The 14,838-nt window shown below is 43.2% G+C and overlaps 1 protein-coding gene across 2 annotated transcripts in view; it reads right to left on the bottom strand.

The window, feature by feature from the left end:
- LOC118376822 (transcription factor COE1-A-like) overlaps positions 1–14,838 on the bottom strand; it is a 140,821-nt gene that overhangs the window by 113,754 nt on the left and 12,229 nt on the right. For both annotated transcript variants that reach the window (XM_052515150.1, XM_052515155.1), the window contains exon 6: positions 9,757–9,825. In XM_052515150.1, the coding sequence (XP_052371110.1) occupies positions 9,757–9,825 (69 nt within the window). The remainder of the gene's footprint in view (positions 1–9,756; positions 9,826–14,838) is intronic.

The following is a 14,838-nucleotide window of genomic DNA, read 5'->3' as shown; positions in this document are numbered from 1 at the left end:
TTATATTTAGGGCTGTCTGAGCTCTGAAATGTATGATGAATGACTTAACTCTGCTCAGATTATATTTAAGGCTGTCTGAGCTCTGAAATGTATGATGAATGACTTAACTCTCCTACAGATTATATTTAAGGCTGTCTGAGCTCTGAAATGTATGAAGAATGTCTTAACTCTGCTCAGATTATATTTCAGGCTACTGAGCTCTGAAATGTATGACGAATGACTTAACTCTGCTCAGATTATATTTAGGGCTGTCTGAGCTCTGAAATGTATGATGAATGACTTAACTCTGCTCAGATTATATTTAAGGCTGTCAGCTCTGAAATGTATGATGAATGACTTAACTCTGCTCAGATTATATTTAGGCTGATACATCTGAAATGTATGATGAATGACTTAACTCTGCTCAGATTATATTTAGGGCTGTCTGAGCTCTGAAATGTATGATGAATGACTTAACTCTGCTCAGATTATATTTAAGGCTGTCTGAGCTCTGAAATGTATGATGAATGACTTAACTCTGCTCAGATTATATTTAGGCTGTCTGAGCTCTGAAATGTATGATGAATGACTTAACTCTGCTCAGATTATATTTAAGGCTGTCTGAGCTCTGAAATGTATGATGAATGACTTAACTCTGCTCAGATTATATTTAAGGCTGTCTGAGCTCTGAAATGTATGATGAATGACTTAACTCTGCTCAGATTATATTTAAGGCTGTCTGAGCTCTGAAATGTATGATGAATGACTTAACTCTGCTCAGATTATATTTAAGGCTGTCTGAGCTCTGAAATGTATGATGAATGACTTAACTCTGCTCAGATTATATTTAGGCTGTCTGAGCTCTGAAATGTATGATGAATGACTTAACTCTGCTCAGATTATATTTAGGGCTGTCTGAGCTCTGAAATGTATGATGAATGACTTAACTCTGCTCAGATTATATTTAGGGCTGTCTGAGCTCTGAAATGTATGATGAATGACTTAACTCTGCTCAGATTATATTTAGGGCTGTCTGAGCTCTGAAATGTATGATGAATGACTTAACTCTGCTCAGATTATATTTAAGGCTGTCTGAGCTCTGAAATGTATGATGAATGACTTAACTCTGCTCAGATTATATTTAAGGCTGTCTGAGCTCTGAAATGTATGATGAATGATTTAACTCTGCTCAGATTATATTTAAGGCTGTCTGAGCTCTGAAATGTATGATGAATGATTTAACTCTGCTCAGATTATATTTAGGGCTGTCTGAGCTCTGAAATGTATGATGAATGACTTAACTCTGCTCAGATTATATTTAGGGCTGTCTGAGCTCTGAAATGTATGATGAATGACTTAACTCTGCTCAGATTATATTTAAGGCTGTCTGAGCTCTGAAATGTATGACGAATGACGTAACTCTGCTCAGATTATATTTAAGGCTGTCTGCGCTCTGAAATGTATGACGAATGACTTAACTCTGCTCAGATTATATTTAAGGCTGTCTGAGCTCTGAAATGTATGATGAATGATTTAACTCTGCTCAGATTATATTTAGGGCTGTCTGAGCTCTGAAATGTATGATGAATGACTTAACTCTGCTCAGATTATATTTAGGGCTGTCTGAGCTCTGAAATGTATGATGAATGACTTAACTCTGCTCAGATTATATTTAAGGCTGTCTGAGCTCTGAAATGTATGATGAATGACTTAACTCTCCTCAGATTATATTTAAGGCTGTCTGAGCTCTGAAATGTATGAAGAATGTCTTAACTCTGCTCAGATTATATTTAAGGCTGTTTGAGCTCTGAAATGTATGATGAATGACTTAACTCTGCTCAGATTATATTTAGGGCTGTCTGAGCTCTGAAATGTATGATGAATGACTTAACTCTGCTCAGATTATATTTAAGGCTGTCTGAGCTCTGAAATGTATGATGAATGACTTAACTCTGCTCAGATTATATTTAGGGCTGTCTGAGCTCTGAAATGTATGATGAATGACTTAACTCTGCTCAGATTATATTTAGGGCTGTCTGAGCTCTGAAATGTATGATGAATGACTTAACTCTGCTCAGATTATATTTAAGGCTGTCTGAGCTCTGAAATGTATGATGAATGACTTAACTCTCCTCAGATTATATTTAAGGCTGTCTGAGCTCTGAAATGTATGAAGAATGTCTTAACTCTGCTCAGATTATATTTAAGGCTGTTTGAGCTCTGAAATGTATGACGAATGACTTAACTCTGCTCAGATTATATTTAGGGCTGTCTGAGCTCTGAAATGTATGATGAATGACTTAACTCTGCTCAGATTATATTTAAGGCTGTCTGAGCTCTGAAATGTATGATGAATGACTTAACTCTGCTCAGATTATATTTAGGGCTGTCTGAGCTCTGAAATGTATGATGAATGACTTAACTCTGCTCAGATTATATTTAGGGCTGTTTTAGCTCTGAAATGTATGATGAATGACTTAACTCTGCTCAGATTATATTTAGGGCTGTCTGAGCTCTGAAATGTATGATGAATGATTTAACTCTGCTCAGATTATATTTAGGGCTGTCTGAGCTCTGAAATGTATGATGAATGACTTAACTCTGCTCAGATTATATTTAAGGCTGTCTGAGCTCTGAAATGTATGATGAATGACTTAACTCTGCTCAGATTATATTTAAGGCTGTCTGAGCTCTGAAATGTATGATGAATGATTTAACTCTGCTCAGATTATATTTAAGGCTGTCTGAGCTCTGAAATGTATGATGAATGACTTAACTCTGCTCAGATTATATTTAAGGCTGTCTGAGCTCTGAAATGTATGATGAATGATTTAACTCTGCTCAGATTATATTTAGGGCTGTCTGAGCTCTGAAATGTATGATGAATGACTTAACTCTGCTCAGATTATATTTAGGGCTGTCTGAGCTCTGAAATGTATGATGAATGACTTAACTCTGCTCAGATTATATTTAGGGCTGTCTGAGCTCTGAAATGTATGATGAATGACTGAACTCTGCTCAGATTTGTATAATATGTTCATGTCTGTGTTTACCCATCTCACTCGCTCTCAATGTCTTTCTGTTTCTGTCTCTCACACATAGGCATCCTGGACAGATTATAGACAAGATGCCTCTTTACACTGATAATATAATATAATAATATATAATAATAATATATATGCCATTTATCAGACGCTTTCAGACTGCCTGAACTCCCCTCAATCATTTGTTCAGTTACTTCCGCAACTAACGGAGCTGCCGCCGCTACCGCACACACACACACACACACACACACACACACACACACACACACACACACACACACACACACACACACACACACACACACACACACACACACACACACACACACACACACACACACACACACACACACACACACACACACACACACACACACACACACACACACACGTCATGCCTCGTTTGAAAAGCATATTGAGAGCATATTCCAGGGCACATCTTGGAGAGAGAGAGAGAGAGAGAGAGGGGATCCTGGAAAACGTCATTCCAGTCCTGCTGTCTGTCTCTCGACATGTTAGCAGCCCAGCATTAGACAATCACACTCTCATTTCACCACAGCATAGAAACTCTCTCCCCCTTCCCCCATTATCTGTCATTCTCTCTGTCTCCTGTTTCCTCTGCAACTTTTCTCCTTCTCTGCTCTGCAGTCTCCACACCAGTGTTTTAAATAGGTCTTGGATCCTGGACAAAGGACTAGAACATTAGTAATTTAGGCCAGCTCTACTCTGGCCTGATACACCCCTTCATTCCCAGCTCTACTCTGGCCTGATACACCCCTTCATTCCCAGCTCTACTCTGGCCTGATACACCCCTTCATTCCCCAGCTCTACTCTGGCCTGATACACCCCTTCATTCCCACCTCTACTCTGGCCTGATACACCCCTTCATTCCCCAGCTCTACTCTGGCCTGATACACCCCTTCATTCCCCAGCTCTACTCTGGCCTGATACACCCCTTCATTCCCCAGCTCTACTCTGGCCTGATACACCCCTTCATTCCCCAGCTCTACTCTGGCCTGATACACCCCTTCATTCCCAGCTCTACTCTGGCCTGATACACCCCTTCATTCCCAGCTCTACTCTGGCCTGATACACCCCTTCATTCCCAGCTCTACTCTGGCCTGATACACCCCTTCAATCCCCAGCTCTACTCTGGCCTGATACACCCCTTCATTCCCAGCTCTACTCTGGCCTGATACACCCCTTCATTCCCCAGCTCTACTCTGGCCTGATACACCCCTTCATTCCCCAGCTCTACCTGGCCTGATACACCCCTTTCCCCAGCTCTACTCTGGCCTGATACACCCCTTCATTCCCCAGCTCTACTCTGGCCTGATACACCCCTTCATTCCCAGCTCTACTCTGGCCACCCCTTCATTCCCAGCTCTACTCTGGCCTGATACACCCCTTCATTCCCAGCTCTACTCTGGCCTGATACACCCCTTCATTCCCAGCTCTACTCTGGCCTGATACACCCCTTCATTCCCAGCTCTACTCTGGCCTGATACACCCCTTCATTCCCAGCTCTACTCTGGCCTGATACACCCCTTCATTCCCAGCTCTACTCTGGCCTGATACACCCCTTCATTCCCCAGCTCTACTCTGGCCTGATACACCCCTTCATTCCCAGCTCTACTCTGGCCTGATACACCCCTTCATTCCCAGCTCTACTCTGGCCTGATACACCCCTTCATTCCCAGCTCTACTCTGGCCTGATACACCCCTTCAATCCCCAGCTCTACTCTGGCCTGATACACCCCTTCATTCCCAGCTCTACTCTGGCCTGATACACCCCTTCATTCCCCAGCTCTACTCTGGCCTGATACACCCCTTCATTCCCAGCTCTACTCTGGCCTGATACACCCCTTCAATCCCCAGCTCTACTCTGGCCTGATACACCCCTTCATTCCCAGCTCTACTCTGGCCTGATACACCCCTTCAATCCCCAGCTCTACTCTGGCCTGATACACCCCTTCATTCCCCAGCTCTACTCTGGCCTGATACACCCCTTCATCCCCAGCTCTACTCTGGCCTGATACACCCCTTCAATCCCCAGCTCTACTCTGGCCTGATACACCCCTTCATTCCCAGCTCTACTCTGGCCTGATACACCCCTTCAATCCCCAGCTCTACTCTGGCCTGATACACCCCTTCATTCCCAACACACAACACAAACAAAATAAAGGTCAATCAAATGGAAGTGTAAGAACAATGACTAAATAGTAGATTTCAGAGAAGAGGAGAGTTTTACTTGAATAACATGAGTTATACAGTATTACAAAAAAGAGAGTGAGAGACGGAGAGAGAGAGAGAGAGAGGTGGACTGTGGTGCTTTAAAAAAGCCTCGACGTCCCAACTCTCACCTGTCAATCACAACTCTCCTCCTCAGTCCCCTGGGGCTGGGTGCAGACTAAACACATGCAGAAAATGTGTGTGTGTGTGTGTGTGTGTGTGTGTGTGTGTGTGTGTGTGTGTGTGTGTGTGTGTGTGTGTGTGTGTGTGTGTGTGTGTGTGTGTGTGTGTGTGTGTGTGTGTGTGTATGCAGGTCAGTGCTGTGAAGCGACCACCACCTTAGGGAAGGTCTGTCTGCATAACAATGAGGAAGGATGAAGAGAGACAGAGATGGAGGGTGAGAGGAAGGAAGAGAGAGAGAGGGAGGGAAAGAGATAGAGAGGGAGGGAGAGATTGGGCCCTCTGGAACAGGAAGGTGCTAGTGATGACATCACTTTGCCCGGGAGGAGCACTTCCTGTCTGACTTTCTTTATTGAAGACACTCACACACTTGCCAGAAAACCTCCATCAACATACACACAAGGACAATGCGCGTCCTTCTTATTATTCCCCCAGTGTCAGGGGGTAAAGTGGGCCACACACGTTCACCTGGGGAAGACATAGAGAGGCGCACAGGAGTGTCACCTTTCAGCTGCACTGACAGCCCTGCCTGAAGACTGAGACGTACCCTCATATACCAACACAAAACACAAGTGTGCACGCACACAGACACACAAACACACACACACAGACACACAAACACACACAGACACACAAATACATCATAAAACAGCTCAGCCCAAAGCAGCAGTTCACATGATTTCTTACCAATCAGAGCAAAGATAATACCTTTTGATTTAGTGTGTGTGTGTGTGTGTGTGTGTGTGTGTGTGTGTGTGTGTGTGTGTGTGTGTGTGTGTGTGTGTGTGTGTGTGTGTGTGTGTGTGTGTGTGTGTGTGTGTGTGTGTGTGTGTGTGCGTGCGTGCGTGCGTGTGTGTGCGTATTGTCTACAGTAGAGTGATTGTTCAGAAGCGAGGTGAGTTGATGTAAGACTTTTCTGGGTGGAGAGAGATGTGCTGAACTCAACTGAGACTGAAACCAGTCAATGAGCACAAATACCAGCGTGTATGTGTGTTTTAATGAAGCAATGACCAGTATTATAACTGATGAAATTAACAGCTGTACTGCTATCACTGTGGCTGGGTTAGTAGAGGATCTATACCTGGCTCGGGTTTGTGTTTGCGCGTGTGTGTGTGCACGCGAGTGTGTGTGTGTGTGTGTGTGTGTTTGGAGCCACTGTTCTGCTCCAGTGAAGTGGAAGGCCTCACCTCAGCGCTCTGAGACAGCTGCACCCCACAGCCTGCTCATCACTGTGTGTGTGTGTGTGTGTGTGTGTGTGTGTGTGTGTGTGTGTGTGTGTGTGTGTGTGTGTGTGTGTGTGTGTGTGTGTGTGTGTGTGTGTGTGTGTGTGTGTGTGTGTGTGTGTGTTCGTCTCTTTAGCCTCATGCATAGGGGCTTACGTAACCCTGTCATCCCAGAATGTTGATTGAGCCTAGGTGTGAGCATATTAAGCCTTCACACACATTTAATTCTATAGTGAAACTCTGATCTGATCAGTAGATTAATTAAATTACTGTATGTGCTGTGGTGGGCTGAATTCCACCAACCTGGACTCATGGGTAGATGTAACATAGTAAATGTAAATCCGGGACATTCCAATTAGTATGATAGTTACGTTTCATATGGTATGTATTCATTGTAAATGTCCATCATCCATTTCATATTATATGTTACAAATTCGCAAAATGTATATGTTACGAATTCCAATTTGTTTTGGCTAAAGCTAGGGATTAGGGTTAGGGGTTAAGGTTAGGGTTAAGGTTAGGATTTAGGTTAAAGGGTTGAGGTTAGGGTTAGCATTAGGGCAATGATTAGCTATAATGCTAAGTAGTTGCAAAGTAGCTAAAAAGTAGAAAGTAGTTTAACATTTTTAAATGAGCTAAAATTGTCCATGATGAGATTTGAACATTCAACATTTGGGTTGCAAGACATTCACATTACATGCCTACCAATGTATCACACTAATTTAATTTTACATTTTGGGCCTTCTGTGTTATGTAACCATACAACACGTTACATATCGTACTAATGTTACGTCTAGTCATGAGACCAGGCTGGCTGGGCTGTGCCGGGCTGTTGGCCTACAAGGCTGAGGCTCAGGTGTGAGGGTAGCGTTGGCTAACATCAAATTAGGACATGGAAAAACACACACCTCCTGGATTAGAAAATAGGTCAGGTGAAAAATTAGAGAAGGAGAGATAAAGAAAAAGGAGAGATGGATAGAGTCAGAAAGAAGGAGAGATAGAGAAAAAGGAGAGATGGATAGAGTGAGAAAGAAGGAGAGATAGAGAAAAAGGAGAGATGGATAGAGTGAGAAAGAAGGAGATAGAGAAAAAGGAGAGATGGATAGAGTGAGAAAGAAGGAGAGATAGAGAAAAGGGAGAGATGGATAGAGTGAGAAAGAAGGAGAGATAGAGAAAAAGGAGAGATGGATAGAGTGAGAAAGAAGGAGAGAGAGAGAAAAGGGAGAGCTGGATAGAGTGAGAAAGAAGGAGAGATGGATAGAGTGAGAAAGAAGGAGAGACACACACACACACACAGTGATGAGCAGGCTGTGGGGTGCACACATACACACACACTTCTGGAAGAGTAATGGGAATGATTGTCTAATTAGTGTGGTCTCGTTAAGAGTCATTTTTGAGAAACAGGTCACTGCAGCAAAACCACAGGAAGGAGGACATTAAGCAAAGTCAACTAATGAGGGAGTTACTCTATGGGATTGTTAGGAGGGCTGATACAGGTACTGTATGGGATTGTTAGGAGGGCTGATACAGGTACTGTATGGGATTGTTAGGAAGACTGATACAGGTACTGTATGGGATTGCTTGGAGGGCTGATACAGGTACTGCATGGGATTGTTAGGAAGACTGATACAGGTACTGTATGGGATTGTTAGGAAGACTGATACAGGTACTGTATGGGATTGTTAAGAAGACTGATACAGGTACTGTATGGGATTGTTAGGAGGGCTGATACAGGTACTCTATGGGATTGTTAGGAGGGCTGATACAGGTACTCTATGGGATTGTTAGGAAGGCTGATACAGGTACTGTATGGGATTGTTAAGAAGACTGATACAGGTACTGTATGGGATTGTTAGGAAGACTGATACAGGTACTGTATGGGATTGCTTGGAGGGCTGATACAGGTACTGCATGGGATTGTTAGGAAGACTGATACAGGTACTGTATGGGATTGTTAGGAGGGCTGATACAGGTACTCTATGGGATTGTTAGGAGGGCTGATACAGGTACTCTATGGGATTGTTAGGAAGGCTGATACAGGTACTGTATGGGATTGTTAAGAAGACTGATACAGGTACTGTATGGGATTGTTAGGAAGACTGATACAGGTACTGTACGGGATTGGGAGGGCTGATACAGGTACTGTATGGGATTGTTAGGAGGGCTGATACAGGTACTGTATGGGATTGTTAGGAGGGCTGATACAGGTACTGTATGGGATTGTTAGGAAGACTGATACAGGTACTGTATGGGATTGCTTGGAGGGCTGATACAGGTACTGCATGGGATTGTTAGGAAGACTGATACAGGTACTGTATGGGATTGTTAGGAGGGCTGATACAGGTACTCTATGGGATTGTTAGGAGGGCTGATACAGGTACTCTATGGGATTGTTAGGAAGGCTGATACAGGTACTGTATGGGATTGTTAAGAAGACTGATACAGGTACTGTATGGGATTGTTAGGAAGACTGATACAGGTACTGTACGGGATTGCTAGGAGGGCTGATACAGGTACTGTATGGGATTGTTAGGAGGGCTGATACAGGTACTGTATGGGATTGTTAGGAGGGCTGATACAGGTACTGTATGGGATTGTTAGGAAGACTGATACAGGTACTCTATGGGATTGTTAGGAGGGCTGATACAGGTACTGTATGGGATTGTTAGGAAGACTGATACAGGTACTGTATGGGATTGTTAGGAAGACTGATACAGGTACTGTATGGGATTGTTAGGAGGGCTGATACAGGTACTGTATGGGATTGTTAGGAGGGCTGATACAGGTACTGTATGGGATTGTTAGGAGGGCTGATACAGGTACTGTATGGGATTGTTAGGAGGGCTGATACAGGTACTGTATGGGATTGTTAGGAGGGCTGATACAGGTACTGCATGAGGTTCAGGTTGTTTCACTGAGACAACTCAACAACAACCAAGACTTGACAGAAGCAACCCTGAGCTGCTCAATGCTCATCACACACCCACACACTCTCACACCCTGGCATACCTTCCTCCTCTGTACACATCGCTGCACAGTGTTATACACAAGTACATCACCATGACAACTGGGACAGGTGAGAGGGGGAGCCTGCTTACCTGTCAATGATGACGGGGTCAGAGGGTGTCTCGTTTCTGTTGCCACAACTTTTCTTATCACAACACCGACTGAGAGGGAGAGAGAGAAAGAGGGAGAGAGAGAAAGAGGGAGAGAGAGAGAGATAGGGAGAGAGAGAGAGATAGGAAGAGAGAGGTGAAAGAGAGATGGAGAGAAATAAACATAGACCGAGATAGATAGACAGAGAGCGAGAGTGAGAGAGAGAGGAGAGGGGCGAGAGAGTGAAAGAGAGGGAGAGGGGAGAGAGAGTGAGAGAGAGTGAGACGAATAACATTGGACACTTTATGGAACACAAAGCCTTCACTATCTCATCCCGGAAAATCCAAGTCCCAAGGTCATCTGCCTTTGATCTAAAGACCAGGAACCTGGACTTCACCAAAGAAATCAGAAATACAGACATTGTCATCCTACAAGAAAAATGGTATAGAGGAGATGGACCCACTGGTTGCCCCCTAGGTCACAGAGAGCTGGGAAGGGACTCAGGGGGTATGCTAATTTGGTATAGAGCAGTCCTAATTCACTCTATTAAATTAATCAAAACAGGAACATTTTATATTTGGCTACAAATTACAAAGGAAATGATCTTAACAGAGAAAAATGTCCTCCTGTGTGCTATTTATATCCCCCAACTAGAATGCCCATACTTTAATGAAGACAGCTTCTGCATCCTGGAGGGGGAAATCAATAATTTCCAGGCCCAGGGTCATGCACTAGTCTGTGGCGACCTAAATGCCAGAACCGGACAAGAACCTGACACCCTCAGCGCACAGGGGGACAAACACCTGCCTGCAGGTGGCAGCATCCCCTCCCACATATGCCCCCCTAGGCACAACTATGACAACATAACCGACAAAAACGGGTCACAACTCCTGCAGCTCTGTCGCATGCTGGGTCTGTACATAGTCAATGGTAGGCTTCTAGGGGACTCCTATGGTAGTGACACCTATAGCTCATCTCTTGGCAGTAGTACTGTAGACTACTTTATCACTGACCTCAACCCAGAGTCTCAGAGCATTCAGTCAGCCCACTGACACCCCTGTCAGATCACAGCAAAATCACAGTCTACTTGAACAGAGCAATACTCAATCATGAGGCATCAAAGCCAAAGGAACTGAATAATATTAAGATATTCTATAGATGGAAGGAAAGTAGTGTGGAAACCTACCAAAAAACATTTAAACAACAATAAATTCAATCCCTTTTAGACAACTTCCTGGACAAAACGATTCACTGTAATTGTAAAGGTGTAAACTTAGTAGAAAACATAAACAGTATAGTGGTATACCTCTCAGTATAACAGTAAACCTCTCAGCTTCCTTATAAAATATAAAAACCTAAGAAAATGAACAGCAGTGCAAATGGTTTGATGAAGAATGCAAGAACCTAAGAAAGAAATTGAGAAACCTATCCAACCAAAAACATAGAGAAAACCTGAGCCTACGCCTTCACTATGGTGAATCACTAAAACAATATAGAAATAGACTAGGGAAAAGGAAGGACCAGCACCAAACAACAACACAAAGAGTTATCTTTCCAAAACGGAGATACATGGATAAACTGGAATGACTGGAACGAATTGCAAAAATCGCTGAAGCTGGAGACCCACTAACTTTAAACATCAGCTATCTGAGCAGCTAACCGATCGCTGCAGCTGCATATAGTCCATCTGGAATTAGCCCACCCAACCTACCTACCTCATCCCCGTATTGTTTTTAATTACTTTTCTGATCTTTTGTACACCAGTATCACTACTTGCACATCATCATCTGCTCATCTATCACTCCCGTGTTAATTTGCTAAACTGTAATTACTTCGCTACTATGGCCTATTTATTGCCTTACCTCCTCATGCCATTTGCACACACTGTATATAGACTTTCTTCTTTTCTATTGTGTTATTGACTGTATGTTTGTTTATTCCATGTGTAACTCTGTGTTGTTGTTTGTGTCGAACTGCTTTGCTTTATCTTGGCCAGGTCTCAGTTGTAAATGAGAATATGTTCTCAAATAGCTGATTAAATAAAGGTGAAATAAAAATACATTAAATATTAAAAACTACTTCTCCAATCTTTTTGGCCCTATAACAAAGAACAAATAGCTAAAACATAGACATGATCAAATACAAATCTTAGAATCAACTATTAAAGACCACCAGAACCCTGTGGATTATCCAACTAGATTGAATGAAGTACAGAACTAAATACAAACCCTTCAACCCACAAATACCTGTGGTGTTTATGCTCAATGAAATTACTTAAACTCTTTAACCTCATCCTCAGCTCTGTCATATTCCCCAATATTTGGAACAAAGGACTGATCACCCCAATCCACAAAAGTGGAGACAAATTTGACACCAATAACTATTGTGGAACATGCGTCAACTGCAACCTGGGAAAATCCTCTGCATTGTTATTAACAGCAGACTCATACATTTCCTCAATGAAAACAACATACTGAGCAAATGCCAAATTGACTTTTTACCAAAATACCGTATAACAGACCACGTATTCACCCTGCACACCATAATTGACAAACAAATCAACCAAAACAAGGCAGTCTTCTAACGCTTTGTTGATTTCAAAAAATCTTTGAACTCAATTTGGCATGAGGGTTTGCTATACAAATTGATGGAAAGTGGTGTTGGTGGGAAAACATACTACATTAAAAAATTAATTAACACAAAAAGTTCAAATTGGCAAAAACACACACATTTCTTCCCACAGGGCCATGGGGTGAGACAGGGATGCAGCTTAATCCCCACCATCTTCAATATATAGATCAATGAATTGGCGAGGGCACGAAAACAGTCTGCAGCACCTGGCCTCACCCTAGTAAAATCTGAAGTCAAATGTCTACTGTTTGTTGATGATCTGATGCTTCTGTCACCAACCAAGGGGGGTCTACAGCAGCACCTAGATCTGTTCCCAACCAAGGAGGGCCTACAGCAGCACCTAGATCTGTTCCCAACCAAGGAGGGCCTACAGCAGCACCTAGATCTGTTCCCAACCAAGGAGGGCCGACAGCTGCACCTAGATCTGTTCCCAACCAAGGAGGGCCGACAGCTGCACCTAGATCTGTTCCCAACCAAGGAGGGCCTACAGCAGCACCTAGATCTTCTGCACAGATTCTGTCAGACCTGAGCCCTGACAGTAAACATCAGTAAGACAAAAATAATGGTGTTCCAAAAAAAGTCCAGTCGCCAGGACCACAAATACAAATTCCACCTAGACACCGCTGCCCTAGAGCACAACAAAACTACACAGACCTCGGCCTAAACATCAGCGGCACAAGTAACTTCCACAAAGCTGTGAACGAGCTGAGAGACAGGGCAATAAGGGCCTTCTATGCCATCAAAAGGAACCTAAAATTCGACATACCAATTAGGATCTGTCAAATAAATACTTGAATCAGTTATAGAACCCATTGCCATTTATGGTTGTGAGGTCTGGGGTCCGCTCACCAACCAAGAAATCACAAAATGGGACAAACACCAACTTGTGAGTCTGCAAGCAGATTTCTGCAAAAATATCATCCGTGTACAACTTAGAACACCAAATAATGCATGCAGAGCAGAATTAGGCCGATACCCACTAATTATCAAAATACAGAAAAGAGCTGTTAAATTCTACAACCACCTAAAAGGAAACAAATCCGAAACCTTCCATTACAAAGCCATCACCTACAGAGAGATGAACCTGGAGAAGAGTCCCCTAAGCAAGCTGGTCCTGGGGCTCTGTTCACAAACACAAACACACCCCACAGAGCCCGAGGAGAGCAACACAATTAGACCCAATCAAATCATGAGAAAACAAAAAGGTAATTACTTGGCACACTGGAAAGAGTTAACAAAAAACAGAGCAAACTAGAATTATATTTGACCCTAAACAGAGACTACACAGTGGCAGAATACCTGACCACTGTGACTGATCCAAACTTAAGGAAAGCTTTGACTATGTACAGACCCCGTGAGCATAGCCTTGCTATTGAGAAAGGCCACCGTAGGCAGACATGGCTCTCAAGAGAAGACAGGCTATGTGCACACTGCTCACTAAATGAGGTGGACACTGAGCTGCACTTCCTAACCTCCTGTCCAATGTATGACCATATTAGAGACACATATTTACCTCAGATTACACAGATCCGCAAAGAATTTGAAAACTAACCCAATTTTGATAAACTCCCATATCTACTGGGTGAAATTCCACAGTGTGTCATCACAGCAGCAGGATTTGTGACCTGTTGCCACAAGAAAAGGACAACCAGTGAAGAACAAACACCATTGTAATACAACTCATATTTATGCTTATTTATTTTCCCTTGTGTACCCTTAACCATTTGTACATTGTTACAACAACATATATATACGTAATATGACATTTGTAATGTCTTTATTGTTTTGGAACTTCTGTATGTGTAATGTTTACTGTAATGTTTACTGTTCCTTTGTATTGTTTATTTCACTTTTGTATATTACCTACATGTTAACACGTTTCCCATGCAAATTAAGCCCCTTGAATTGAATTGAATTGAAAGAGTGAGACACAGGAAGAGGGGTGAGAGATTGAGAGGGAGAGAGAACAGAGAGAGTGATTGATTGAGAGAACAGAGAGAGTGATTGATTGAGAGATGGGGAGAGAGCGATTGATTGAGAGATGGGGAGAGAGCGATTGATTGAGAGATGGGGAGAGAGCGATTGGGAGACAGAGAGTGAGACACATGAAGAGGGGTGAGAGATTGAGAGGGAGAGAGAACGGAGAGAGTGATTGATTGAGAGATGGGGAGAGAGCGATTGATTGAGAGATGGGGAGAGAGCGATTGATTGAGAGATGGGGAGAGAGCGATTGATTGAGAGATGGGGAGAGAGCGATTGATTGAGAGATGGGGAGAGAGCGATTGATTGAGAGATGGGGAGAGAGCGATTGATTGAGAGATGGGGAGAGAGCGATTGATTGAGAGATGGGGAGAGAGCGATTGATTGAGAGATGGGGAGAGAGCGATTGATTGAGAGATGGGGAGAGAGCGATTGATTGAGAGATGGGGAGAGAGCGATTGGGAGACAGAGAG

The sequence above is a fragment of the Oncorhynchus keta genome, chromosome 4 (assembly GCF_023373465.1).
Source record: "Oncorhynchus keta strain PuntledgeMale-10-30-2019 chromosome 4, Oket_V2, whole genome shotgun sequence".
NCBI classification, from domain to species: domain Eukaryota; kingdom Metazoa; phylum Chordata; class Actinopteri; order Salmoniformes; family Salmonidae; genus Oncorhynchus; species Oncorhynchus keta.
This window is presented reverse-complemented; position numbering and strand designations above follow the sequence as displayed.